This window comes from Mobula hypostoma, chromosome 8 (assembly GCF_963921235.1).
Source record: "Mobula hypostoma chromosome 8, sMobHyp1.1, whole genome shotgun sequence".
Lineage (NCBI taxonomy): Eukaryota > Metazoa > Chordata > Chondrichthyes > Myliobatiformes > Myliobatidae > Mobula > Mobula hypostoma.
This window is the reverse complement of record NC_086104.1, coordinates 129,016,583-129,044,508: the sequence shown is the minus strand read 5'-3', so window position 1 is coordinate 129,044,508 and position 27,926 is coordinate 129,016,583. Positions and strand designations below refer to the sequence as shown.

The window sequence follows — 27,926 nt, the reverse complement described above, 5'->3', positions numbered from 1 at the left end:
GAAGAAGAATACGATAGCAGAGGACAGTGGACCATGGAAGATAGGGAAGGAAGAGGAGCACCAGAAGGAGATGATGGACAGGTGATGAGAAGGGAAGGGATAAATAAGGGGTGGAGGTGGAGTCAGAAAGGGAAATTGAAAAGAGAGGAGGAGGATGGGGAAGAAATTACAGGAAGTTAGAGAAATTGAGGTTCACACTGTCAGATTGGAGGCTACTCATTTGGAACATGGAACCGTTCTTTTCAGTTCCTCCAACCTGGCAGTAGACGAGGCCATAGATTGACATGTGAGAATGGGAATGGGAAGCAGAATTAAAATGGGTGGTCACCGGGAAATCCCGTCTGTTGTGCTCAATGAAGCAGTCCTCGTGTTTATGAGTTCATAGCCTACCCTACAAGAGGACAACTTTATTTTACTTAATTAACTAAACTAAATTAAAGAAGTCTAGAATTAAAAAGTTGTATCAGCAATGGTGACTATGAAACCATCAGATTACTGCTTTTAACAAAAAAAGCAACTGGTTCACACATCTTAATGGATGGAAACTGGTCTGTTTATTAGTCGAGTGCAAGCACGATTCCAGATATGTAGCGGGTGGGGGTAGCATCTTTTGAAATGAGATGGCGTTGAAAGTTGCTCATTCTATTACAGTTGGGGATTGACTATAAATGGTGATTTTCATAGTGAATCCCATGAAAGAAGATTTAAGAAAAAACTCAATGTGACAATTTTTTTTACAGAACTGGCGAATTCTTTAAATTTAACTCACACTGGCAAGCTAAACATTGAGAGGTCGACTGGAACAATATGACAGTTAAGAACAGTAAAACTTTGTAGAACACCTTGCTAACAGAAGGAATCAATTGTTTAGGATTGAAGCAGCATTTCAGTCAGTGTTTTGTAATGAAGGTGACAATTCAGACTTTTCTGCTCAGATACGTAAAACATTTCTGTTCCTTCCTTGGTCAGTCTTACCACCCACTTCGCCATTGATTGAGCAGATAAAATTTAATAATATATCTACATCCACTTGTACATGTTCTTAAAAATAAATTTATAACTGCTGTCAAGCAAACAAGTTCACACAAACCACTAAGACAGGTGACACGTTGGATGACAGAGGTAGTACCTTGTGTTTGGATTGGGTTGAAGAAGGGGAATTTATCCTGATAGAGGTGTTCAAAAGCACTGTTCCGCAGCGCTGACACGGGCAATGGCTGTAAATCCAGGAGCTCTGTGGGAGGAGGATACTTCTCTGGAAGAATCAGATGTCGGAATGAAACAGGAAGTTGAGTCTCACAGGCTGCAAGGGAAATAATGGGATTCTCTTTCAACAGGGTTGGCAAAACAAAACACAATAAGAACAAAAGTTGTTAAATAGATCTACAGAAAACATCATGGTCTTCAGCTAGGCTTTATGACAAAGACCAACACAGCAGTATGGTCCAGAAGTTTAGGATGCGTGGGATCCAAGGTGTGTTGGCAAACTAACTTTGGCTTGGTGACAGGAGATAGAGGAGAGGTCAAGGGGTGCTTTTCCGACTGGAAGTCCATAACTAGCAGTGCACCGCATGGATCAGTACAGTGCCTTTGCTGGTTGTTGAATGATCTGGATGAAAATGTAGGTGGATTGATTTTTAAGCTTTAAAGATTAAAAAAAACATTAGTTTTATAAGTATGGGGAAGTCTACAGATGCTAGAAAACAACACACACAAAATGCTGGATGAATTCAGCACGAATAGATAGTCGACATTTCAGGCTGAGACCATTCTTCAGGACTGAGGGGGAAGGTGGAAGATTGCAGAATAAAAAGATTGGGGAAGGGGAAGGGGAAGGGGAAGGAGGCTAACTGGAAAGGTTAAAGGTGAAGCCAGGTGGGAAAGTTCAAGGGCTGGAGAGGGAATTTGATGGGAGGGGAGAGTGGACCATAGGAAAAAGAGAAGGAGGAGGGGATCCAGGGGAAGTAACAGTTAGGTGAGAAGATGTAAAAGGTCAGAATAGAGAATAGGGGAAGGAGGTGGGGGAAATTTGTTTACTGGATGGAGTAATCAATATTCATGCCATCAGGTTGGAGGCTACGCAGATGGAACACAAGGCGTTGCTCCTCCACCCTGAGGGTGGCCTCATCCTGACACAAGAGAAAGCCATGGATCGGAACGGGAATGAGAATTGGAATTTAAATGTTTGGCCACTTGTGGCGGATGGTGCGGAGGTGTTCGACGAAGTGGTCCCCCCCAATTTACAATGGATCTCACCAGTGTAGGGGAGGCTGCACCAGGAGGATCGGACACAATAGACAACCCCAGTAGAATTGTTGCCTCTCTTGGGTCCCTGAATGGAGGGAGGAAAATGGTGTATAAGCAGATGTAGCACTCGGGCCACTTGTACAGATTATTGGGGGGGAGAAATCGAATGGACAAAGGAAATGCAGATCCCTGTGGAAAGCAGGGGTTGGGGGGGTGGTAAAGATATGTTTAGTGGTAGGATCCCTATGGAGGTGGCGGAAACTGTGGAGGACAACGTGTTGGATGCAGAGACTGATGGGATTAGTTTTATTTGTCACACGTACATCGAAACATACAGTGAAATGCATCGTTTGCATCAATGACCAACACATTCCAAGGATGTTCTGGGGGAAGCTGTAAGTGTCGCTATGCTTCCCACACCAACACAGCATGCCCACAACTTGCTAACCCTAACCTGTACATCTTTGGAATGCAGAACGGAATCAGAACATCTGGATGAAACCCAAGTGGTGACAGGGAGAACCTACAAACTCCTTAGACAGCTGCAGGAATTAAAACCTAAAAGCTGCCACTTGTAAACTGTTGTGCTAAATGCTACCATGCTGCCAGCTTGCAAGCGACACAAAAATTGATGAGACTGTAAATAGTGAAAGTGGTTCTAAAAGAATGCAGAAGGACACAGAATTTCATCCAGATAAACATGAGGTGATTAATTTCGGGACAACAAATACTAACAGGACGTACAGGAAATGGCAAGGACCTCAGGAGAGTTGATGTACAGAGCAACCTTGAGATGCAAGTTCATAACTCTATGGTGACACAGGTGGATAGGGTAGTGAAGGCAGCATTTGACATGCTTGCTTCATAGGCTGAAGCATTTAGTATAAAAATTGACAAACTTCTACATTCACTGTCATGTTGCAGCTATGCTAAACATTGGTCAGGCTGCACTTGGTAGTATTGTGTACACACAATACTCCAAGTTCTTGCTACCACAACACAGGAAGCATATGGCAGCAATAGAGAGAGTATAGAAGAGATTCACTAGGATGTTGCCTAGAATGGAGAGATCACAGTCACACACACAAAATGCTGTAGGAACTCAATAGGTCAGACAGCATCTATAGAGAGTAATAAAGAGCTGACATTTTAGGTCTCGATCCAAAACATTGGCTCTTTATTCCCCTACATAGCTGCCATGACCAGCATTTTATGTGTGAGTTACTCTGGATCTCCAGCTTCTACAGAATCTCTCGTGTTTTTGAGAGATTACAAAGGCTGTTTTATTTTACTGGAAGCTGACTGGAGTTTTATAAACTTATGAGGAGCACAGATAGGGCAGATGGTTGTAATTGTTCTCCTAGGATGGGGATATGAACAGTTCTATGATGAGGGGAGAAATTTAAAGGAAATCAGAGGGGTAACCAATCGTCACAGGAAGTGGTAAAGGAGGATGCTTTTGCACTGGTTCTTAGAATTGGAAAGTAGAGCACTAAGGCTCTAATATGGGGAACTAGAATCAGCATAGGTACGCATCACAGCGGGAATGAACAAGTTCAAGACTTGCGCCAAACAACTTTACAACTCTCAAATGGTTTCAGGCATATTCCCTGTAGTCATAAAGAGATTGTTCTTAAATTTGGCCTTACTAAAACCAGCTAACTTTAATCTATATTAGCTGGGATAAGAGTAAATTGAATAGTGCTGCTGATGGCTGACAGCTATGTACTGAAGTAAGTATATTGCCCATATCAGCTGCCATTTGAAATACAAGGTTACTTACAGAGCCAGCGATCAGACACAACTCTGATGAAGTATTGTGGAGGGAGGGGCTCAAAGACAGGTACAAAGAACATGACCAGATGTTCATCCTGGGCGTATTTTGCTTTCAGCAGAAAGTACTCATTGTGTAGAATGACTTCACTGTCCACATCCTCAACAAGGATCCAGAATGCCTCGGAGGATCCGTGAATCTGTAGGAATGGAGAGCGAGGAAAGAGATTAGCAAAAGCTATCAACTCAATTCTTTCAGATAAAGAACAGCAAGCAATCTACCTTCACCTTTCAAACGTTATAGTTAACAATCCTGAGGTAAGCAATTGGACATACAAGGCCAATTGGACGTTTTGATTTTAAAAGAAGCCTGATAAACTAAGTTTGCAACTGGATTTTCTTCTACAGAGAGAAACCCTGACTAACACTACCTTTTCATCCCACTGGAAGTCAGGTGTGATGGTGAGTTCCACTTTCAATGTTGAGCGTGTGATTGGCTGAATGTGAACCGACAGTTCTAGTTTCGGGAATTGATGGATGTACTTGTGGATTGTCTTGCCCATCTTTGGCATTCGGATCAACTCACCTGGTTGGGGGGAAACAAAAGCGGAAGTAATCAGTTGGAGACCAATCCATAGCATCCAGTGGCAACCACCTACAACAACTTTCAACTTTCAGCATCAAGGCCACTTGAGAAATTACAAGTGTAAAATCTTCAGCACGGTCCTGCTGCAATTCTAACCAACAGCATCCACCTTGACAAAGGAAACACCCATCACCAACACACAAACACAATCGCATTTCCAACCAGTGAACCTGTAGTCAACATGGAGGATAAAATCCCAGCCTGTCAGCAGAGATGTCGTGCTGTAAATCATTTCACAGTTCTTACCAATTTCATTATGATTCAAGTCATACAGTCGCTCAAATGGGAAGTTCTTCTTCTCTATTTTCTTGATCACTTCCTCTGGCAGCTTTCTGAACTGTCGCAAAGGCGACATTGACTGCCACCTGCCAGAAGTACAAAGTCATCAGTGGTTTATTCCACAAGCATAAACGATAAATCACCCATCAGCACTGTGGGTTCAAAATAGATGAACAACTGGATATTGGGTCAAGATTTGGGTCAAACAGGTCATTCTGGATTCAGATTCAACCCAAGGTGGTACTCACAACTAAATGTGGTGCAGATCCAGATGAATCAGCACTAACAAACAAAGTAATGAAACAAGAATTCATTTATAACAGCAGAATCAATAGATTACATTTTTGTTTAAAAATCTGGTGATAGAAGGAAGCGTGCTTGGCTTTATCCTCAAATAACCAAATACCCTCTGAATGCTCTCCTTGTGTTATACAAAACTATTATATCGGATCTCCAAGTTCTAACTCAAAAAAGAAACTGCCAACAGACAGGTAGTACAGAATATGTGGGTGATCAGAATATGTTGTCTTCCCAAAGGCACCCGTGTTTGAACAGTGTCCACTGGAGAAAGGTGAATTACAACGATCAAATAATTTCATGTTTTCTTTTATGCAGTCAGCTGATGATTTGTTTTTATTACAAGTCCAGAATGTGATTTAGTGCTGGTTTCTTACATTCGTTTGTCAATCATTTTGCAGAGATTCACAGTCTTGTCTGTCAGCTGGGCCCAACCTCGATTTAAAACAATCTCAAAAATGCAACGCATCAGACGGCCTGCAGACTGAGACACAATTAGAAAAAAAATTAAGAAACAGGCAATTTATCAAAAGTTCAATACTTGTGCAAGTAGCTGTATCACATCCAACTTCAAAACAACAGTGTTAGCAAATGGAAATCTGCACAATAAATACGAAACAAAAACCATTTGCAAACCATAAGTCTTAGCAGCAGAATTGGGCCAATCAACCCATCAAGTCTACCTTGCTATTTAATCATGGTTAATTTATTCTTCCCTCTCAACCTCATTCTCTTGCCCTCTCCTCATAAACTTTGATACCACCACTAATCAAGAATCTATCAGTCTCTGCTTTAAATATACCCAATGACCTGACCTCCACAGCCATCTGTAGCAAATGAATTCCACGAATTCGCCACACTCTAGCTAAAGAAATTCCTCCTCATCTGTTTCATTCTGGTCCTAGACTCTTCCAACTACATGAGATATCTTCTCCACCTTCACTTTACCCGGGCCTTTCAATGGTTGATAGGTTAAGCAATGAACTCATTGTACCCACTGACGCACCTGAGTGACATAGACCATGTCTGCCATCAGCGCAAATCCCTCCAGCTTCAGTTGGGAGATGTAGGCTTGCAGCAACACATTGATCTGAAACACAGGATACAGTTACGAAACGTGATATTGAATCAGTCTCTCAGCATTCTTGTGTACAGGCACAGCAAAGTTGGAAGTAAATTTATTATCGAAGTACATATACGTTAGCATATAGAATTCTGAGATTCATTTCATTGCAGACGTTCACAGTAAGTACAAGAAACACAATAGAATCATTGAAAGACTGCACCCAACAGAACCGATAAATAACCAATGTTCAAAAGACAACAAGCTGTGTAAATACGGAGAAGCAGAAATATAGAGGACATGAGATGAAGTATCCTTGAAAGTGAGTCCATAGATTGTGGGGACTTCAGTGAGTAAAATTGAGTGAAGTTATCCCTTGGTTCAAGACCCTGATGGTTGGAGGGTAAATAATTGTTCCTGAACCTGGTGTGGGTCCTGAGGTTCCTGTACCTTCTTCCTGTTGTCAGCAGCAAGAAGACAGCATGGCCTGGATGGTGGGGGTCCTTGGTGATGGATGCTACTTTCCTGCGACAGCTCTCTGTACAGACGTGCTCAATGGTGGGGAGGATTTAACCCATGATGAACTAGCCACTAATTTTTGTAGGCTTTCCCATTCAAGGACATTGGTGTTTCCATACCAGGCAGTGATGCAGCCAGTCAACATACTCCCCACCACACATCTATAGAAGTTTGTCAGAGTTTTAGATGACATGCCGAATCTTTGCAAACTTCTAAGAAAGTAGTGCCGCTGCTGTGCTTCCTGAAGTGCTGGAACCAGGACAGATCCACTGATACCATAACACCAAGGAATTTACAACTGATGACCCTCTCCACCACTGATCCCCAGATAAGGACCGGCTCAAGAACGTCCTGTTTCCTCCTCCTCAGGTTGATAATCAGTTCCTTGGTCTAGCTGACATTGAGTGAGAGGTGGTGCTTGTGGCACTGCTCAGCCAGATTTTCAATCTCCCTCCTAAATGCTGATTCGCCACCACCTTGGATTCAGCCAATGACAGTGGTACAGGCAGCAAACTCAAATACGGCACTGGAGCTGTACTTAGGCTCACTGTCATAAGTGTAAAAGCAAGCACGGCTTCTCACGGCACAGCTACTTTAGTGAATGGCACACTGATATACAGTAACATTCCCAACCACCAAACTCATAAATTGTGCCAAAGCACCTCCTACTCGTGGACGAAAGACTCCCAATATGAACAGAAAGGCAGTGCATTTTTATGTACACTCAATCATATAAAACATCGCAGTACCAATTTTCCCACAAGATGTATTGTCACTTCTCCCAAGTTACAGCAGTCCATTCTAATAAATAGTCACATCCAATCATCCACCTGGTAGACAATGCCTTACAGACACAATTCCCCAGTCTTTCAAACCTCAGATCTTGCTTTCTGCCATATAATTCAAACCTGTCATTATAATACAAATATATTCTGTCCCAGTACATTACCCCCATAAGGGTTTCTGGAGAGCAGATGCAAAAATAATTTCAAATATCCAAATAATGTGATATTGCAGCCCTTAAATCCCTATATCTAACAATGTGACTCTACAGGGAACACAAAAGGACTCAAAGAACTTGGTTAAAACAACTGGGTTATTCTCATTACCTTCGCACTAGGCTCTTCAATGCTCTCCTTGACGGGAATAGGAACACGTTCCAACAACTTCTGCAGTTCAAGTTTCTCTTCCTGAGGGGCACAGATAAGAGGGAACTCATCATTGTTCATGAAAAGATGTGGAATATAATCGGCACATAACTGTGTTTTACTTGTTGTTAAGCTCTGAGATAATGCCGAAGTATTGCGACTAACTCATTACAGCCCAAAACTGAAGATAAAAAACAGAAAATGGTGGAAGGAGAAACTGAGTTAACATTCAGGACTGAAGACCTTTTGTTCCTCTTCTCTGGTTTTTCATAGCAATTGGACTGATTTGCAATGTCCTTCTGCACATGATAACGTAATAACATCTGCAGGCTCTACTGTTACTTGAAAGTGTTGGGGGCAAAGGCGAGTTCGAAAAGAAGTGTAAAAATGAGTTAGAACATAAACAAGCCTGTGAGCCAGCATACACTTCTTCAAGCCTGTTCCTCCACTGAAATGAACGCAGACTGACAGTTAGCTTCAATTTACTTTCAAACTTCATCCCGCTAACATCCAATATCCCCATGCAGACCAAACATCTACCTCAACCCTGAATATACTCACATGTACCTTTACATAGAAAACAGAAGCAGGCCACTGGTCCTTTAAGATGCTCCAGCATTTAGCATAATCATGGCTAGTCATCCAAAATCATTAACCTGTTCAAGATTTCTCCCCATATTTTATCTATCTAGCCTAAAGAACAATATCTAATTCCAACCTGAATATGTTAAATAAAGTGACTTCAACAGATTCCTGTGACAGAGTGGCACAGCTTCATCACTCTATAAGCGAATCGATTTCTCCTCATCTCAGTCTTCAATGCTTGCTCTCATCTAGTACTGGACTTGCTGGTCATCAAGAATAGCCTTCTTGAATGTAATCTGTGCAGTCCCATTCAGATCTTGAGGGATTCCATAAGACCCCTCTTATCGGTCTGAAATGTAGTGAACATATGGCTCAATGCCCTAAACTTTCTTGTCCTGACATCCCAGAAGTCAGTTTAATAAATCTTCACTGAACTCTCACCATACAAGAACATCTTTCCTCACATTGAGACTAAAACTGCACACAACACTCCAAGTACATCCTCACCAGGTTTCTATACACACTGTAGCAAGACATCCCTAGCTCTAACCACAAATCCTCTCATTATAAAGGCTAGAAAACAATTTGTTTTTTTAATTCCCCCATTACGTCTGCATGTTCACCTTCAACAACTGGTGCATCTCCTCCTTTCTCAATCTATTACCATTCAGATAATGGCCTATCTTCCTGCTACTGTCACCAGACACATTTCTCCAAATTATACTATGCCTGCCATGCATCTGTCTTCTTGCTCAACTACTCAAGTCGACCCAGAGCTCCTTTGCATTCCTTTCAAGTTCACTCTCACCCCATTTTTTTTGTCTTCTACAAACTTGGAGACATTATATTTGATTTCCTCATTTAAATTATTTTTGTTATAGCATATCACGACTAGCTGGATTCCCAGCACCAATCCGTGGTGCTGCTCCAGTCCCCGGTCACAGTTTGCCACTTGGAGAACAATCCGTTTACTCCTACACCTTGCTTCCTGCTGACAAACCAGTTCTCCAGCCAGATCACTACCTCATCAAGTCCCATGTACCTACATTTTGATGCTAATATCTTAGGTGGGACCTTACGGCAAATCCAAAGATGCCAAATCCCCCTCTTCTTCCTCATCTATTTATGTCCTCAAAACATCCCAGTAGGTTTGTCAAGCAAGACTTCCTTTTTAAAAAGCCACATTGAGAAAGTCTGATCCCGTTACTCTTCACCCAGTGCTCTGCCATTACTATTTCCTCAGATACCCTTTATGTTCTCTGTTAGCTTATATTTTCTCTGTTGCTCTATTTTCTCCTTCCCAATTCAACCTCTGAATCCTCTCTCACTGCACTCTAAACTGCACCCAAATCTCAGGTTTTCTACTTTCACAGGTCTTTATATTTATCCTCCTCCATTCTAATTCTGTCACCAACTTATTTTAAAATCCACAGTTGAACTGTTTTATTTTTGTGCCAGACAGGAATGAATATTCTATCTATGCTCTTTATAAAAGGTTGTCATTACCTCCACTGTCAATTCTTTAAATAACATTGTCAAATCTACCTGAACCAACCTACACCTTGTACTTTCAGCTTCTACTATTTACATTCAGGATTTTATTCTCTCACTCTATATCTTAATGAAGAATTCTAACACGTTATGGTCACTTTTCCTCAAGGGACCTCGCACAATAGGACTGTTTATTAATGCTTTCAATTTACACTTTATCAGTTACAATGACAAAAGCAAGAAAGGGCTAGATTGATCTGCTTTCTATTTGGCTCCTCAACACCACAGATCAAAAGAGTTATCTCAAATGCATGCCAGAAATTCATCCTTGACATTATTATTGGTAATCAGGCTTCCTCAATCTAAATGTTGAATAAAGTTCATAATTATAGTTGCACCCTTGCAAATGGGTCTCTAATTTCCTATTTAACACCATTTTCCTACATCACCACTATTGTTTGGCGGTCTCATAATACAGCTGCGAATAACACTTCCTGTCCATTAGTGTTCCTTTGCTGCGATCATGACGATTTCTTATCAGTTTCTTGGAGTTAATATCCTTCCTCATTATTGTATAGTTTTCCTCTTTTACTAAGCACACACCACCAACCTTTCCCCCCTTTTGCTCAATATTCCTAAATATTGAGTCTCCTGGATATTCTGTTCCTATCCCTTCCCTTCACCAGTCACAGTAAGATTATGCCTCTAAAAACATATCCATTGGCATATCCATTTATTCCTATCTGCATAATTAATTCATCTTATTGTGTTTTTAGACGAAATCCTTCAGACCTGCCCCTTAACAACCTGAGCACTATGATCCTGGTTGCCTTGCATCCAGGGTCTCTTTGCCCTCCTTCAGTTTCCTCTTTTTTTATTTCTATCCTTGTCTCCTTCTCCTCAATCTCCCCAACTCAGTCTAGTTTAAATCCCTGCCCCCCCCCCTCCCCATCAGTCTAGTTGAAGTCCTTCTGAGCAGCTAGTAAGAGTATTGGCTCCAGTCCTGTCCATGTGTAACCCATCCTACTTGTCTTACAATTCCACTTTTCTGTAGAACCAGTCCCAGTGTTAGCCATGCTTTCATTTGATCTAATAACCTGTTACTATACTTACTATCACTAGCACTGAGGTCCTGGCTTCTAATGTACCCTTTAGATTTAAGGCTGATTTACACTTGTGCGTCAAATGTACGCTGCAGGTACGGCATAGTCCCGTACCCTACGCTGTAGCCTAACGCGCACCTCTCCCAAAATGTAACTACGTGTCGTGGCGACGCAGACCGATCAACTGTGATTGGTCTGCTTGGTAGCATCGCATTTCCTCCTGCGCTGCAATAGCTTCCCATTGGACGACTGAAGGGCAGGGAAGGAACTCTGGCTGCAATGCTTTCCATAAAGTTTTACAGACCTCCGAAATTATGGAGGACCCTGTGCTTGACGCCAGTTTGTAGCTAGCTGCTACAGCCTGTTGACTCCCACCTGAAGCTAAAACTCAAATGGTGATGGCCAGTCTCTGAGTATACTGTGCGTACACTGATGCGAAATAAATGGTTGGAGACGATGAACCAAATCGTCAAATCTACCTGCCGACATCCGAAAATATCTGAAATGCATTTCCTCGTCCATGTTCCTCAGTGGCCGGACAAGCACAGAAAATTCACCCTCCTTCAGTTTCAGTCGCCATTGTTTGAAGTTTGAGTTTCTTCGTGTTGCGTTTCAACACGAAGAAACTCAACACACTGGCGTAGAAACCCCACTGCCAACTAGCGTCTTGGCGGTGAATTGCAGAGACGCAGACGCACCAACGCACAAGTATAAATGCTCACAACGGCGTAGCCCACTTGCATAGGCTACAGCGCAAGATAGTACGCACAATAATAAATCAGCCTTCAGTCTTTAAATTCATGTTGCTAGGCCTTGTGCCTTTTCTACCCATGCTGTTACCAACGTGCACCAGGTCTTCTGGCTGTTCACTTTCCCCCTTCATATTGGTCTTTAGGACATTTGACATCCACTGTCTCCAAAATATTCTGCAGCCACTCTTGAGAAGCATTGAAATCTAAGCTGTGCTACAGTACTTTGATTTCTATGTAGAATTACAGATTCTTTAGTTAAACATTAAGACGTTCCATGGGGTCACAGGAATCTGACGGAGAATGCTTCACTGCTTACTCCTTACAGGAAGAGTAAGTCCTTTGAGGCCCAGCGTGCCTGCTAGATTCACTTACCTCTCGTACAGTGATGTTCTTGAACTCTGATGACAGTGAAAAGACTCTGAACAACTCAATCTCGCTGAGGGTGGGTTTCAGAAGCTGATTGTAGGTGGCCATACTTTCATGTGTGATATAATAGTGACTTGCAATACGGCCCAGATCAGTGACCTGCCCAAGACATTTTACAATTAAAGGGGTAAAATGTCTGTTTCATAAAAACTCCAGTGTAAATAATGCAATGTATTAATTTCAAATCAATAGCTTTGAACTTATTTAAATTCAGATTAAATTTAGATTATTTAAAAGACAAAACTAAAAATAAACATTAAAAGTATGCATAACTCAGATTTCTGAATTTTCTTTAAGTCATGTTGTGTGCAATTTCCCAACCTGATGATAGATCAGCTAAGACTGCAGATATTAAAGCTGTGCACTTACCTGAAAGTTTCCACCTTTTTTATCATACTTTACAAGGTTGTTTTTGTCAAGGATGAGGGCAGCGGTGTGAATGAGATCTAGTCTACGCTGTTCCAGCAGGGGATCATTCTTCAACTCATCATGCGATATCCCATATAGATTGGGAGTTCTCAACATCCGGATATAAAGGTATGTGTACCCCAACCAATTAACAGCATCCTGCAAAGTCAAACGTTAAAACTTAGTTTCTATTGGTGGTCTCTTAAGTTGATTTCTCATCTCTGTAACCATGTTAAGCTGTGCAGGTGTGTGGCCGTGAAGTAACTGAAATGCTCCCACACATATAGCTACCGTTGTCACGCAGCTGGAAATTTCTTTGATGTGAAGTTAATGTTAATATATTTTGAAATCTATGTTAATATAATTTTGAATCAGGTGGGAGGAGAGAGCAGCGTGCAGCGCGTATGCAGCCCTCCAGTGAAAAATGATATCGTATCCATTAAATAGGGGCCGTAGGCAATTCTGATTTGATGGAGACGGACGTGAAAGCACAGAGGAACATCTGGAAAAATTTCTGAAACGCCAGTTCACTGCTGTTGTTACTGCGTGATCGGGAATCTTTTGGAGGGAAGGCCTCAAAATCCCTGGCTTTGCCTGCTGTTGGCAACCGAGACGGAGGTCGAATTGTTTGGATAGAGATGACGCTCTGTACTTGGTGTCAGAGAGCTGATCAGAGCTCGAAGTTTTCGGATGACTCAGAGTCAGACCATGGTCGGGTATGGCAGGGAGTTTTTCTTCCTTCTCCCATCTGTGTGAGATGTGGGACATTTGAGAGACTTTGAAATTTTTACTGTGCCCATGGACTTCTTCATCAAGTTATGGTATTGTTGCACCGTTGTAACTATATGTTATAATTATGTGGTTTTGTTAGTTTTTCAGTCTTGGTCTGTCCTGTGTTTTGTGATATCACACCAGAGGAAATATTGTATCATTTCTTAATGCATACATTACTAAATGACGATAAAAGAGGACAAAGAGGACTGCGAGTCTTCATAATCTAAAAAGTACCTTGTAATTAATGTTTCAATGAATATAACCCACAAATTTTCTAAATAATAAACATACCATAACCTTTACTTCGAAACATTTTAGAACTTCAACGTATTTACGTTGTCAGTGTTTCAAATTACAACACTGTTACAAATTGTAACAATAAACACAATAGAAGTCGGTAACTCATTACTAATAAATCATCAGCCCGCTGAATGCAGGCTCCGTCTAGTCAAAACAGTTTACTTTTGCCATTTGCCTGTCAGTTGCTTTGACTGTCTGACATTGTTTGCTTGTGTTGGAGTTGTGGTTTGTGTTTGACCGATGTGAAAAATTCTATATTTTAACTTTTCTGGTAAGTAATCTTTCAAAAAAATCATAATCTAATAAGAATTTTTAAATTAAAAAATTGTTAGAAGATAAAATTTTGTTTCTATTAAATTGTTTGCCTGACTATATTATCTTATTAAAATTATAACACTTTTGACTTACCTTGATAAAATGTTCAAATGATAATTATTATTTTTAGTATTCTCAAATAATAAGTATTATTGTTATCCTAAGGATGTCGAAAAGCAGAAGAACAAAGCAGAAGAAAAATGCTTTGAAGAACAAAGCTTGTTCAAAATTTAAGGTAGAATGGTTTTCGCAACTAGTAGATAACACCTTTGTATCAAAAACAAAAAAATAAAAATTGGCCATATTTTTTCACATCAAGATACTGGTGATGTGTGCATCATTTATGTGGAAGTGAAAGATTGCTTAAAACGACATGTTAACCAAAGAGTTTATATACATGCTGTTACCAATTATTCAACCAGAAGAAATGTAGAATTTTGCACGTTAACTGAAACTCCAAAAGAGCATGAAGCGAGAGTGAAACAAGATGCACAGAAGTCGTCTGACTCTGATATGGTCAAAGTGGTAATTGGTAACATTATCCTAGCAATTAAAATCAACGGTTCTATGCATTCTGTACAAGAAATACATGCACACGGGGCCAGGTATGTAAATATACCTGAGAGCTGGTGCAGTGAGAACTATGTGTTTGAATGTGTTGAGTACATCAGAAACAGATCATGGAATAATTGCAGAATTCTGCTTTCCATACACAAATTGCTGATGAAAGTGCAGATATACAGAAAATGTAACTTCTGTATTTTAAGCTTCGATTGGAAAATGAAGCCTTCAATAAGACTCTGTGGGTATTTTTAACCCAGCTGCACGCAGCAGTATCACTATTGTTGAAGCGATTTAAAAATATATATCAACAATCTTGATATTCAAAAGGTGGCGATGTTTACATCAAACAGGGTCAATGTTATGCTTGAAAAGAATAATTTCGACAAGAAATAATACATCTATCTGAGCAACATTGTATTGCACACAGAGAAAACCAGGGATTAGATGATGCATGGAAAAAAATATCAATTACACAGGATATAAAAACACCGTTACAAACAGTGTATACAATGTTCAGCAGATCGTCAGTGAAATATGAAAAGCTAGGAGAATTAGCTAATGTCACAGAATGTGATGTTGTGTCATTTAGACTACTAACCAACGTAAGATGGCTGTCAAGGCATCTTGCCATTACAACTTAGAGGAATTATGAAGTTTTGATCTAGTATTGCAAAGAGCAAGTTAATGAATGTAACAATCCAATCAGCAACTACTGCCTGAAGATTTGGACCACTCCAGAATAAAGAGTAGCATTAACTCTCCTTAACGATGTTTTAGAAGATCTGGCATCTCTTTGTAAATTCCTTCAGAAGAGCTGTTTGAATACAATTGAAGCACTGCAGTTTGCAAAAGCAAAAATTAACAGGTTACAGTCACAGTATCATGCAATACCATTTACTGGAGTGACAAAATGACAGATCTGCTTGCACTTCATTCTGACAATGATACTGCACCTATTATTAGATTCGTTCAATGTGTGTGTAATGACTTGCATTAACAGATTCCCTGATGATGCAATAAGAGAGTGGCAAGTTTTTCATTCTGTTGTTATTGCAAATGCAATAATTTTGAATTTGGAAAGAGAAAGTTGTATGACTGACAAAAAAAACCTCAGCTGCTATTATGGACTATGACGAAAGTATTGCCGCAAAAATATTGCGGCAATACTAAGATTCTTTTGTTTGTTGGAGATAGTCTCTCTTCATTTGAGCAATTGTCAGCTAAGTATAGCCTACCCAAAACCCACTTCTTTCGATATTTACAAATTAGAGACTTTTTGCGTATTCAAGTACATACATTTCCTAAAAGTCCAGATAAGAATTTACTTGATACAATTTTTAATTTGAAATACTTCCATAATGGATCTATATCTAATATTTATGGTATGCTGTTGGGAATGAGAGATATTCCTTTAGGGAAAATTAAAAATCTCTGGGAACAAGATTTACAGATTCCAATTTCTGAGGATACCAGGAATGAAATTTCAAAATTGGTTAATACCTCATTGCTATGTGCCTGTCATTCCCTTCTACAATTTAAAGTGGTTCATAGGGCCCACAGGACTAAAGATAAGCTCACTCACTTTTATTCAGATATATCTCCCCATTGTGATAGATGTAACAATGGAGAAACTTCACTAATTCATATGTTTTGGACTTGTCCGAGTCTCGAAAAATATTGAAACGAAGTGTTCCAAACTTTTTCGGTGCTTTTTAAAGTAAATTTTAAACCTAACCCTTTGACTGCCTTATTTGGTATTGTTGGGAGGAAATGGTATTATTTTGGAGCCACATGAGTTACATATTTTGGCCTTTATTTCTCTGATAGTCAGGAGGGCATTGTTGCTTAGGTGGAGGGATGCCTCTCTGCCTACTCATACTCATTGGTTACATGATGTCATGTCTTGCTTAAATTTAGAGAAGATTCGCTGTTCAATTTCTGAACCTAGACAAGATTTTTTAATATTGTGGGGACCTTTTCTGAATTATTTTCAAAATCTTTGATTTGCTATTAAGCACAGATGTTGGCTAACAACATGTTTTACTATATAAGGATTTTTTCCTTTTCTTTTAAACCAAGCAGCTGTTTTCTGTCTGGTAGTGGGTCTAGATTTTTTTTCTATAAGTATATCTTTTTAATATTATGCTTAAATTTAATGTATACGGATATGGGGTAATGAAACTGTATTTGTGATTCCAATATACTGTAATCAATATATTATCTTACTGTACTCTGTATTCTTTTATGTAAGAAATCAATAAAAATATTGAAAAAGAAAAAAGAATACTGTGATTTAAAACTTGATGTTTCAGAGAAAACCATGACTAGTTCAATTAAGATATTTGCTGTTAAACTGGACTACAGTACGTGCTCAGAAACAAAGAATTTGAAGAACTATCAATTTTTATTGGAAATCGTTGGAACATTTTAAGCTTCTAGCACTGACTGTGAATATGGAATCAGCCTTATGAACGCAATCAAATGCACATCCAGAAACAGACTAGAAGTGGAACACTTGTATGATCTAATGAGGATTCAGATGTATCTTTCATCTGGATGTGAAATTAATCTGGACAGTGATTACAGAAAATGGATTTGTAATAAAGACAGATTAGAAAATGTTTACGAAAATGGGCAAGATTTTCTTTGTTGTACCCTATCATTATACCCTTCAATTAATAAGTAAAATCAAAAGAATGTGATCATTCTAAGTATTCACAGTATGCATACTACAAAAAAAAAATTGAAGTACCGGGCAGTTTTCAGGCTGTGTAAAAATTTCCTGCTCAGAGCTGCAAAAAAAATTAGAGGGAACATTGTCCGTTAACCCTGGCAGGCGGAACTTTTCACTTCTGGTCTGAACAACATGTTGGCTTCTTACCTTGGCAGTCTGAACATTTCCAAGAACAATCTCTGCATTGAGCATGTCAGGGAGTTTGGTGATCATCTGGCTCTCGATTGGCAGCTGCTGGTTGAGAAGGGACAGGTAATACTGCAACTCGCCGTGCGACGTAATCAGGATACCTTCACCCTTCGTGTCATACTGTGGTCGTCCTGCACGGCCTAACATCTGAAAATGTATTAATATTGAAGGGAATAAATCAGAACCAATATCTCTGTGGAAGCACAACATTCAGCCTTTGACTCTCAGTCCCTTTGGATGGTGAAATTAAAAAAAAATCTCTCCCAAAGTCACACCATGGCTGCAGGGCAATTCTTGGCAATCCACCCCTGGCTTTCTAGCTCAACCCTGACATCTCTTTTTTTAAGCAAAGAACTAAGAACACCATTATTTAAAGAACTCTTTTAGGAAACTTTCACCAATACAAACAAAATTTGGCACTCCTGGGCAAACCTGCCCCCGCCATCACCCCATCTTGTGGCTCCTCCCATTTCCTGGCAGACTTAACGCGTTATCAGGAATCCACAGTGAGAGTCAGTTGATGTTTTAACTGCACATTCTGATTTCAAATTTATCTTCACTAAACATCTGCATGGGGCGTTTACAACAGAAATATCAGGACAACCAAAAGAATTCCTTGTGTGATTCCCTACCAGTCCCATTAATACAATGCATTATTTTTCTCTTTAAGGCTCCTAGTATGGTCAAAAGGGGACTGGCTCTACGTATTACTTATTCAAACTTTTAAAAGGCACTTGACAAAGACATGATCAGTAAGAAATGATGGGTTGTCTTACCTGAAGTACATCCAGTGCACCCAGTTCAGTCCAGCGGCCCTTCTCTGGGCTGTACACCTGTGTGCCTTTAATAATAACAGTGTGAGCAGGCAGATTCACACCCCAAGCCAGAGTTGCTGTGGACACCAGCACCTGAAACAAACGAAGGCCACAATTATTTTTTACAGATGTAAAATCCGCTGGGGAAAATGAGCTGTAAATACTGATGGGAGACGACCGTTGTCCCTCACTCCCAAACTTCTGTGTTTAATGAAACTACAAACCAATTACTAGAGTCCATCAAGCACAAATACAGAGAGTGACAGAAAAAGCACCAAGAAATGCTTGTGGCTCCAAACATTGAGCCACTTACTTACAGTACAGAAGCACATAAGCTTCACATAATGTGAATAAGACTGGAAACTACCTGAATATGCCTGTCAGCAAACAGATCTTCTACCAGTGTTCGATCCACTCTCGTCATCCCAGCATGGTGAATCGCAAAACTGTAGGGGAGTAGGTCTTTCAACTCCAGATTCTGAAAGGAGAGGCAGTTATGGATTCATAGACCCACAAAACAGAAACAAACCCTTTGCCCATTACTCTATAGTACCATTTGCTACATAAATAAAACAAGCTGAAATAGGAGGAAATGTGCACTGGGTTTCCGTATTTAAAATTGAAAGGCCCCAGAAGTTTTCAACCTTCCTGAATTTTTCAAGCCGAAGCGTTTCTCCTCTCTATTTTCTATAATTTGACAGATGAGGTATGTTACATCTAGGAAGAGTGAACAAGCACTGCTAATCTTGTTTTTCAGGGATTTCTGGTTCTGCTGAAGCTGTACAAACGATCATTCCCGATTCACCTCTGTATTTCATCACTTTCAGATAACGTGGTGCTGTTATGTATAATATTGTGACAAGCCAGTGCTGCAGTCAGCGAGACACAAGTACAGAAAGGCCAATAAAGAATGTACCTTGCACTGTTCTGCCTCTGTGCGCAGCACTTCTGTAGAAGCTGAGCCCTCTCGCAGGAACAAACCCAGTGTATCCTTCTCCAGGCACATATCTCGGATTGCTCGTGCTGTCTTTCCCGTTTCCTTACGAGAATGAACAAACACCAACACCTAAACAAAAAAAATCAATCTTCTTACAAGTGTTCACCAGGAACCAGAAATATGAGAGATGGAACTTGAGTAAAGGTTACTTAGAGGTGAAACTATCTTAGATGGTCCTGCAGAGCAGATGCAAGGATGGCAGGAAGGGGGCTATGCCGGACAAGAAAATGAAGAGAGGCAATCCCTGCAAGGAAGACAGAGTTGGAGAGATAAAGTATATGGGGGCTTTATCTATCGAGAGTAGAACACTCTCCAGAAAGATAGAAAGCCCCTTACACTTCTCATCACTGACAGGATTGATAATCCACTGTCTAACCGGTTGAATAGTTCCAGCATTTTCCCTTTTTATTTCAGAATTTCCGCAACTACCGTTTTATTTAAATTTTAAGGTGGATTATTAATTTGCACGAACTCTGTCTCCCCCCCCCGCCCCCCCCATGGGTGCACAGTTCATTGGATGGATACTAGGGCGTAGACAAAAGGGACCACAGATACTGGAATCTGGAGCACAAACAAACAGAATGATTTGAGTACTCTATCGCTGCTGGCATCAGTTTGTTAATTGGGTAAAAGAATATGGAAGGAAGTACACAATGATTATCAGACTGCTTAAATTCAAGACAATCCAATTACTATACACATCACGTGATATTCTGTAGTTTACTTTAGAGAAGAAATAACATTGCTCTGGTTCAGCATAATATAGTTTTTCATTGTAATGGGACGGGGTTTGGCATGGATTGACACTGACATCACAACATTCATTAAGCTGGCCCTGTAGTCTCCTAAATTTTACCCAGTGGTGGCATATGGTCACAGCTTTCTTGCAGATTTAAGTACAGGGCTTGAGTGAGGAGCAACTTGGGTCACATGTGCAGAAATACGAAGAACGAAATGATGGCAATCAGCCCCATTGTTGGATTTTCCAAACCAATGATCGAGCATTCCGATAAACTTCTGTTCAGGAGTTAGATCCAAACTGGCAGCACACATTTACTCTGGAATGCTGCAGGTTTGCATTTCAGTGTCCTAGTGCCTATATACCAATCCAGAAGGTGAGAGGGATTACTGCTTCCAAATAAATTCACTGACCTGATTCTTCCCAGCATGCTCCATCACCTTCTCATACACAATCTCATTCATAATCTGGAAACGCTTGATGGCTTTCTTCTCTGTGATTCCAACATATGTCTGCTCCAAAGGAACAGGACGAAAACTGAAGGGAAAGACACAGGATTGGATAAGTATTTCACACTGAATAGCACACGACTTAAATTTCAGCCTTCTAACTTGTCTTTATCTTTGTTATACAACTTGGCTTTGCATTACCAATCAGACACAATCCCACCTTCTCCCAAACAATTCATGTACGAAGGCTACCTGAACAATGTCGAGCAAAACGGCCCATGCACTGACTAGTGATATTACAATACCCAGTTACAATATGTAACTGTATTGTTAAATTAGTAGCATGATGTCATCATGTACACACAAGGTCCCAAAATGTGTTACCTGTTATCGAAGTAAAAAAGGCCCTTAGCTGGATCAACTCTCAGCAGCGTAGCAACATCTTCATAGTTGGGCAATGTGGCACTCAATCCAACTAACCGCACATCTTCCTGAGTCATCTCAATGTTTCTAATTGTCCGGGCAACCAAAGCCTCTAGTACTGGACCACGATCATCATGCAGGAGATGAATCTCATCCTGTGACAATGGAAGTCAAAGAATAAGTAGCTTAGGGCAAGTCTAGAAAGCAAAATAAATGCTGCCATTAGCAGACGATAATTCCTCTGCTCAGAACTTCAGTATCAAGTTTCAATACGCGCTTCCATCAAAAGGAAAAATCTCTTAGCTTAACTCCATGGCTTTACTTTGGAGGATAGAAATAGTACTTTTTTGTTCAGAATCTTATGAACTCTGATGCATTGTTTAAACTGGTACTGAATTAGGGACATCTATCAGAAAACTCACACTGGCACCAACAGGAATAAGCAAAATTGAGGCCAGTGTTTTCTTTCGTACTTACAATGATCATGAGTCGCACTATTTGAGTGTAGGTACGTTCTCCTCCTTTACGAGTGATGATATCCCATTTCTCTGGGGTGCACACTATCACCTGGGTTGCATTGATCTCCTCTTTACATAATTGATGGTCTCCTGTCAGCTCTGCAACACTGATCCCATAACTTGCTAAACGCTGCAAATGAAAAGAAAATCAGTGATACTTTATGAGCCCATGTAAGTTCACCAATTATGGATAGCAATAGACCATTCATGGAAGACAATTCAGGTAGCTCTATGCTTGGCCATACTGACCAGGGACAAAAGAATGTTCAGAGTAAAAATACTGTAATCTAAGTAAAGCTATAACTGGTGGTGCATTTGGGGTGGGAAAGCATGTTAAAAAAAGGAGTCTGTAAAAGGAAGAGAGATAAAACCAACAGAAAAAAAGATTAAGATAAAAAGATAGTATGTTGTTGCTACGCATTTAGTTCCTGAAGATTGCTGTGTTCCCACGAGGCGAGGGAAGAGACTGCTGAGCCTCTGGCTCGGATCTTTATGTCCTCATTGTCCACGGGAATGGAACTGGAGGATTGGAGGGAGGCAAATGTTGTCCCCTTGTTCAAAAAAGGTAGTAGGGATAGTCCGGGTAATTATAGACCAGTGAGCCTTATGTCTGTGGTGGGAAAGCTGTTGGAAAAGATTCTTAGAGATAGGATCTCTGGGCATTTAGAGAATCATGGTCTGATCAGGGACAATCAGCATGGCTTTGAGAAGGGCAGATCGTGTCTAACAAGCCTGATAGAGTTCTTTGAGGAGGTGACCAGGAATATAGATGAGGGTAGTGCAGTGGATGTGATCTACACGGATTTTAGTAAGGCATTTGACAAGGTTCCACATGGTAGGCTTATTCAGAAAGTCAGAAGGCATGGGATCCAGGGAAGTTTGGCCAGGTGGATTCAGAATTGGCTTGCCTGCAGAAAGCAGAGGGTCGTGGTGGAGGGAGTACATTCAGATTGGAGGATTGTGACTAGTGGTGTCCCACAAGGATCTGTTCTGGGGCCTCTACTTCTCGTGATTTTTATTAACGACCTGGATGTTGGGGTAGAAGGGTGGGTTGGCAAGTTTGCAGACGACACAAAGGTTGGTGGTGTTGTAGATAGTGTAGAGGATTGTTCAAGATTGCAGAGAGACATTGATAGGATGCAAGAGTGGGCTGAGAAGTGGCAGATGGAGTTCAACCCGGAGAAGTGTGAGGTGGTACACTTTGGAAGGACAAACTCCAAGGCAGAGAACAAAGTAAATGGCAGGATACTTGGTAGTGTGGAGGAGCAGAGGAATCTCGGGGTACATGTCCACAGATTCCTGAAAGTTGCCTCACAGGTAGAGAGGGTAGTTAAGAAAGCTCATCGGGTGTTAGCTTTCATAAGTCGAGGGATAGAGTTTAAGAGTCGCGAGGTAATAATGCAGCTCTATAAAACTCTGGTTAGGCCACACTTGGAGTACTGTGTCCAGTTCTGGTCGCCTCACTATAGGAAGGATGTGGAAGCGTTGGAAAGGGCACAGAGGAGATTTACCAGGAAGCTGCCTGGTTTAGAGAGTATGCATTATGATCAGAGATTAAGGGAGTTAGGGCTTTACTCTTTGGAGAGGAGGATGAGAAGAGACATGATAGAGGTATACAAGATATTAAAAGGAATAGATAGAGTGGACAGCCAGCACCTCTTCCCCAGGGCACCACTGCTCAGTACAAGAGGACATGGCTTTAAGGTAAGGGGTGAGAAGTTCAAGGGGGATATTAGAGGAAGGTTTTTTACTCAGAGAGTGGTTGGTGCGTGGAATGCACTGCCTGAGTCAGTGGTGGAGGCAGATACACTAGTGAAGTTTAAGAGACTACTAGACAGGTATATGGGGGAATTTAAGGTGGGGGGTTATATGGGAGGCAGGGTTTAAGGGTCGGCACAACATTGTGGGCTGGAGGGCCTATACTGTGCTGTACTATTCTTTGTTCTTTGTTAACAAGCTTACCTTACTGAAACTGCCCACCATCTCCTGCACCAAAGATCTCATTGGTGCCACATAAATAATCTTGAAGTCATCCACATTTATGGTCCCATCCAGGTTGATATGCTTTCCAATCTCACGTAACATGCACATTAGAGCTACATTTGTTTTGCCAGCTCCCTAAGAAGTAAAATAATTTAAATAATGATACCTATTACAATCACTGCAGAGTAGAGCGAACAGATTAACGGCATCCAGTAGTGAATACTCACAGTGGGAGCACACAACAGAAGGTTTTCATCTGTTTCCATGGCTGCCCTACATAATTTACTCTGAATTCGATTCAGTGTCTTAAAGCCTTCAAATGCAGCTTGTGTATATTTGGGCATCTTCTCAATGGATATCAGTTGCTACAGGATATGAAGCAGTAATTCAGAATCAGTTAATTACACAAAGGGATATCAGTGTCACAGCCACATAATTTTTCCACTATTCCTGCTTTACAGATATTTAATCAGAATATATTAATACACCTGTGTAATTATACTCGTGTTAGTCTACCTAGATCTGTCAGCTCAAATACAAGAAATTGGATGCTGTAAATGTGAACCAGACAGGAAGTGCTGGTCTTCATTAATCTGGTAAACATTGTCAATGAAGAAGAGGGAAGAGTTAACTTTGTTAGTGGAGACTCATGTTAACAAAGAGTTAAATTCTCTCCTCTCTGTAAAGATGCTGCCCGACCTACCAGGTGTTTTCAGTCCTACTTCTTTACTTTTCAGGACAAGATTGGTTACAGGAAGTTGTGGGCACACATCAAGAAATGGTCAATGCTTTCACCGGGGCATGCTTAATGGGACTTGTGGTTGAGTTCTGCGCCAGTATGATAGCTTTCTTGAGATATACCATGCAGCTTATCATTGAATGAATAAAATCAAAATCTGACAGGGAAAAGACAGATGAATATACTGACAGACCCGCTATATACTCCATCGATTACACATGATCAGTAATTACCACAGCACACTAATTGCAGATTGCTTAACAGTCAGTCAACCATGAAATCAGGTAACTTATTACAAAACTGGAATTGATATACAGATGCAACAACAATGATAGAAGGGTCTCATGCTGATCCCTCACCTCATCAGAACTGAAGGGTTTGGGCTTAAGAGCTGGTACGTGCACTTCCTCATATCCCTTGCGCTGCTTGCGGAATGAGCCATCTGGTAGCTGACATCGCTTGTTTGCCATGAGGTGACTTCCCTGTGTAAAGGCCAGGTCTTCTAAATCCAAAACTTGTCTGGGGGCCAGAATCTAAAAGAGCAAATCAGTTAATAGCAGAAACCAGAAATATTGTACAAATAAATACTTATCGTCGTGGAGGTTGAGGATGAATCATTCCCTTCATGCACAACGAAGTAATACAAAATAGCTATGCTGCATATTTAGGATAGTCTTGAACTCAATCAGCAACCCAAGGCTTGACTTCATAGCACATTTGTATGCAACAACTTCAGCAACTGGCAGCTCGCCAACTATAATTTTCACCCTCACATCTTTATGCAACAATGTGGTAGCGAGAGGCCAATAATTCAATCAGCATCAAAAATGAATCCACAGCATGCGTAAACAGTCTGAGAGGAAATTGGTCTTTGACTGGGTAAAGAATCTATCTTTACTTTAAACCAAAGCTTAGATAACTGCAGCCTCTGATACCTTCATTACTTTGGCCATGCATGTGCATGTTGTCTTTGCCACTCCTCCCCTCCCCTATGGTTTTTCCTCTCTCTAAAATGACAGGCCTGGAACATACGTATTAATTTTCCATGTTTAAAATCCTTTTATTTAACCTTATGCTTGAACTCTTCACCACATTAAACAACTTGGCTATCAGTTCCTTCGGTAATTTTGTGCACTAAAACTAGATCCTCTAAGGATAACCGCCTCCAATTTCTGTTTAAGCTTCTAAACTTAAGAATCCCTTTGATTGCTTAGCTATTGTTTACAAAATTTCCATACAGGGTAAGTTTGCAAGTACTGGCTTCACCACAGAATAGCAATCAACAGCAGAAACTCTGGTTAATTGTTTATTTTTTCTAAACACACTGGGATGGTATTATTTGTATCTTTCGATTAGGGCAAGATGCTGGAAATCCACAGCAACAGATACAAAATACTGGAGGAACTTAGCATATCAGACAGCATCTATGGAAAGGAATAAACAGTCAGGGTTTCAGGCCGAGACCCTTCACAGGACTGAGGATCAAGATTAGGGAAAGACAAATAGTTTTTGAATTAATTAGCATATCTTAATCATTTATCTTCATCTATTTTTTTTCTGACATCACAACTGTTGCATTAAATTCACACCAGACTCACCTCCCCTTCTCTATCGAGATCCATTGCTTCAAGGTCTGTATCCACACGAGACTGGCGAACTCGTTCTCTACGAGATCTTTCTTCCTACAATGGGACAGATCATTTTGATGAACATCAATCAAAATTCTTTTAGCTTCCAGTTTGTAAAAGGGATGGACCAGTACAATTTAGAACTTACCCGAATTATGTCCTCTTTTTCAGTTTCCTGAAGTTTATAGAGAATCTTGGAAAGTTCTGCATCTGCCTCCATCTTATTCTGGATCCTCTCCTTCTCTGCCTCACTCTGGGCACTAGCCAGTAGAGTGCAGTACAGAACTACGAAGACAAAACAGAGGAGCAAGTGAAATGCACTTATTGTAAGTACTGCTGCATAAGTAACATATTGAAGACCAAGGGCTTGGAAACACGATTATTCCCTCTATGATCCCACAATTAATGCTACACAAATTGTCAGTACTACAAACAACAGTCCTACAATCTTCCTTATCTCACTGAAGGGAAGATAAATCAGATAAGACTGCATATTGGAATGAAATCAGCACCTCAGTCAAACAAAATAATGACATTCATCAGTCTAGCCAAAATTTCTACTTTCACTTCTCCACACAATTGTGAGTAGAGACTGGTGGGCGTGTGTCTTTTCTCTTTCAGAGAAAAGGGCATTTAATTATATAGAGAGCGGTATAAACTGGTTACATACCTATAATACTCATATTCTATTATGACAAAGGAGGATGACATTCAGCCCTTTACTCTGAGAACCAGCATAAATTTAATCCCATTCTTCCACTCGCTATACCAGCAGTAAATTACCTTCCCAATTACAGTTGCAAGAAAGTTTGCACACGCTTTGCATTTATCTGGTTTTCTGCATTATTTACTCATAAAATGTGGTATGACCTTCATCTAAGTCACAATAGCAGAGAAACACAATCTGCCTAAACCTGGGTTTCTCAAAGAATTTTCTTCTTTTTAAACCATTCTGTAGTGGATTTACTCTTGTTTCAGATCACTGCCTTGCTGCATCATCCAACTTCTACTAGGTTTCAGGTGATGCACTGCTACCCTGACGTTCTCCTGTAACCTGGCTTGATACAATTTTGAATTCATTGTTCACTTGCAAATTGCAAGCTGTCCAGGTCCTGAAGCAGAAAAGCAGCCCCGAACTATGATGCTCCTTTCACCATGCTTCACAGTTGGGATGAAGTTTTGGTGTTGGTGTGAAGTTTTCCAACCTTTGGTTTACTTTACAGACCAGTCAAAGACCAATGTTCTCTAAGACTGTTTACACATGCTGTGGATTTTTTTTTTATGCTGATTGATTTATTGGCCTCCCCCTACTACAATGTTGCATAAAGATGTGAGGGTGAAAATTATAGTTCGTGAACAGCCAATTGCTGAAGTTGTTGCACTACAGATGTGCTATGAAGTTGAGCCTTGGGTTGCCTATCGAGTTCAAGACTATCCTAAGTATGCAGCACAGCCCTTTATCCTTCCAACATATCGGTGTGCATTTCTGCCAAAAAGTTCAACTTTTGCCTCATCTGTCCACAGAACATTGTCCCAGAAGTGTTGTGGAACATAATGTTTTGCAAACTTGAGATGTGCCGCAATATTTTTGTTTTGGAGAGCAGTGTTTTCCTCCATGGTGTCCTTCCATGAACACCATTCTCATTCAGTGTTTCTCTTATAGTGGACGCATGAACAGAGACTTTAGCACGTTCTAGAGATATCTGCAGGTCTCTTGCTGTTACCTTTGGGATCTTTTTCACGTCCTTCAGCATTGTACATTGTGCTCACTCTTGGTGTGATCTCTACAGGATGCCCACTAGGGAGAATAGCAACAGTACTGAATTTCCTCTATTTGTAGACAATTTCTTTTACCGTGGACTGATGAACACAGAGGTCTTTAGTAATGCCTTTGTAGCCTTTTCCAGCTTTGTGCATCTCTACAATTCTTCTTCTGAGGTCCTCTGAAAGTTGTTTTAATCGATGTACGTTGCCAATAAACAGATCTTTCTCGAGAAGAGCAGGCTCTATCAGTAACCTGAC

At 40.5% G+C, this 27,926-nt stretch overlaps 1 protein-coding gene across 1 annotated transcript in view; it reads right to left on the bottom strand.

Moving 5' to 3' along the window:
* Positions 1 to 27,926, bottom strand: part of snrnp200 (small nuclear ribonucleoprotein 200 (U5)) — a 62,977-nt gene that overhangs the window by 20,288 nt on the left and 14,763 nt on the right. Inside the window, exons 9-29 of the mRNA XM_063056811.1 lie at positions 26,053 to 26,189; positions 25,875 to 25,958; positions 24,636 to 24,809; positions 23,765 to 23,902; positions 23,517 to 23,672; positions 21,514 to 21,684; positions 20,998 to 21,191; positions 20,578 to 20,701; positions 19,345 to 19,494; positions 18,796 to 18,906; positions 18,390 to 18,521; positions 17,572 to 17,760; positions 12,699 to 12,896; positions 12,276 to 12,428; positions 7,934 to 8,014; positions 6,249 to 6,332; positions 5,620 to 5,726; positions 4,913 to 5,031; positions 4,452 to 4,606; positions 4,031 to 4,220; positions 1,130 to 1,303 (exon numbers count right to left, since the gene is read on the bottom strand). Coding sequence (XP_062912881.1) covers positions 1,130 to 1,303; positions 4,031 to 4,220; positions 4,452 to 4,606; positions 4,913 to 5,031; positions 5,620 to 5,726; positions 6,249 to 6,332; positions 7,934 to 8,014; positions 12,276 to 12,428; positions 12,699 to 12,896; positions 17,572 to 17,760; positions 18,390 to 18,521; positions 18,796 to 18,906; positions 19,345 to 19,494; positions 20,578 to 20,701; positions 20,998 to 21,191; positions 21,514 to 21,684; positions 23,517 to 23,672; positions 23,765 to 23,902; positions 24,636 to 24,809; positions 25,875 to 25,958; positions 26,053 to 26,189 — 3,021 coding nt within the window. The remainder of the gene's footprint in view (positions 1 to 1,129; positions 1,304 to 4,030; positions 4,221 to 4,451; positions 4,607 to 4,912; positions 5,032 to 5,619; positions 5,727 to 6,248; positions 6,333 to 7,933; positions 8,015 to 12,275; positions 12,429 to 12,698; positions 12,897 to 17,571; positions 17,761 to 18,389; positions 18,522 to 18,795; positions 18,907 to 19,344; positions 19,495 to 20,577; positions 20,702 to 20,997; positions 21,192 to 21,513; positions 21,685 to 23,516; positions 23,673 to 23,764; positions 23,903 to 24,635; positions 24,810 to 25,874; positions 25,959 to 26,052; positions 26,190 to 27,926) is intronic.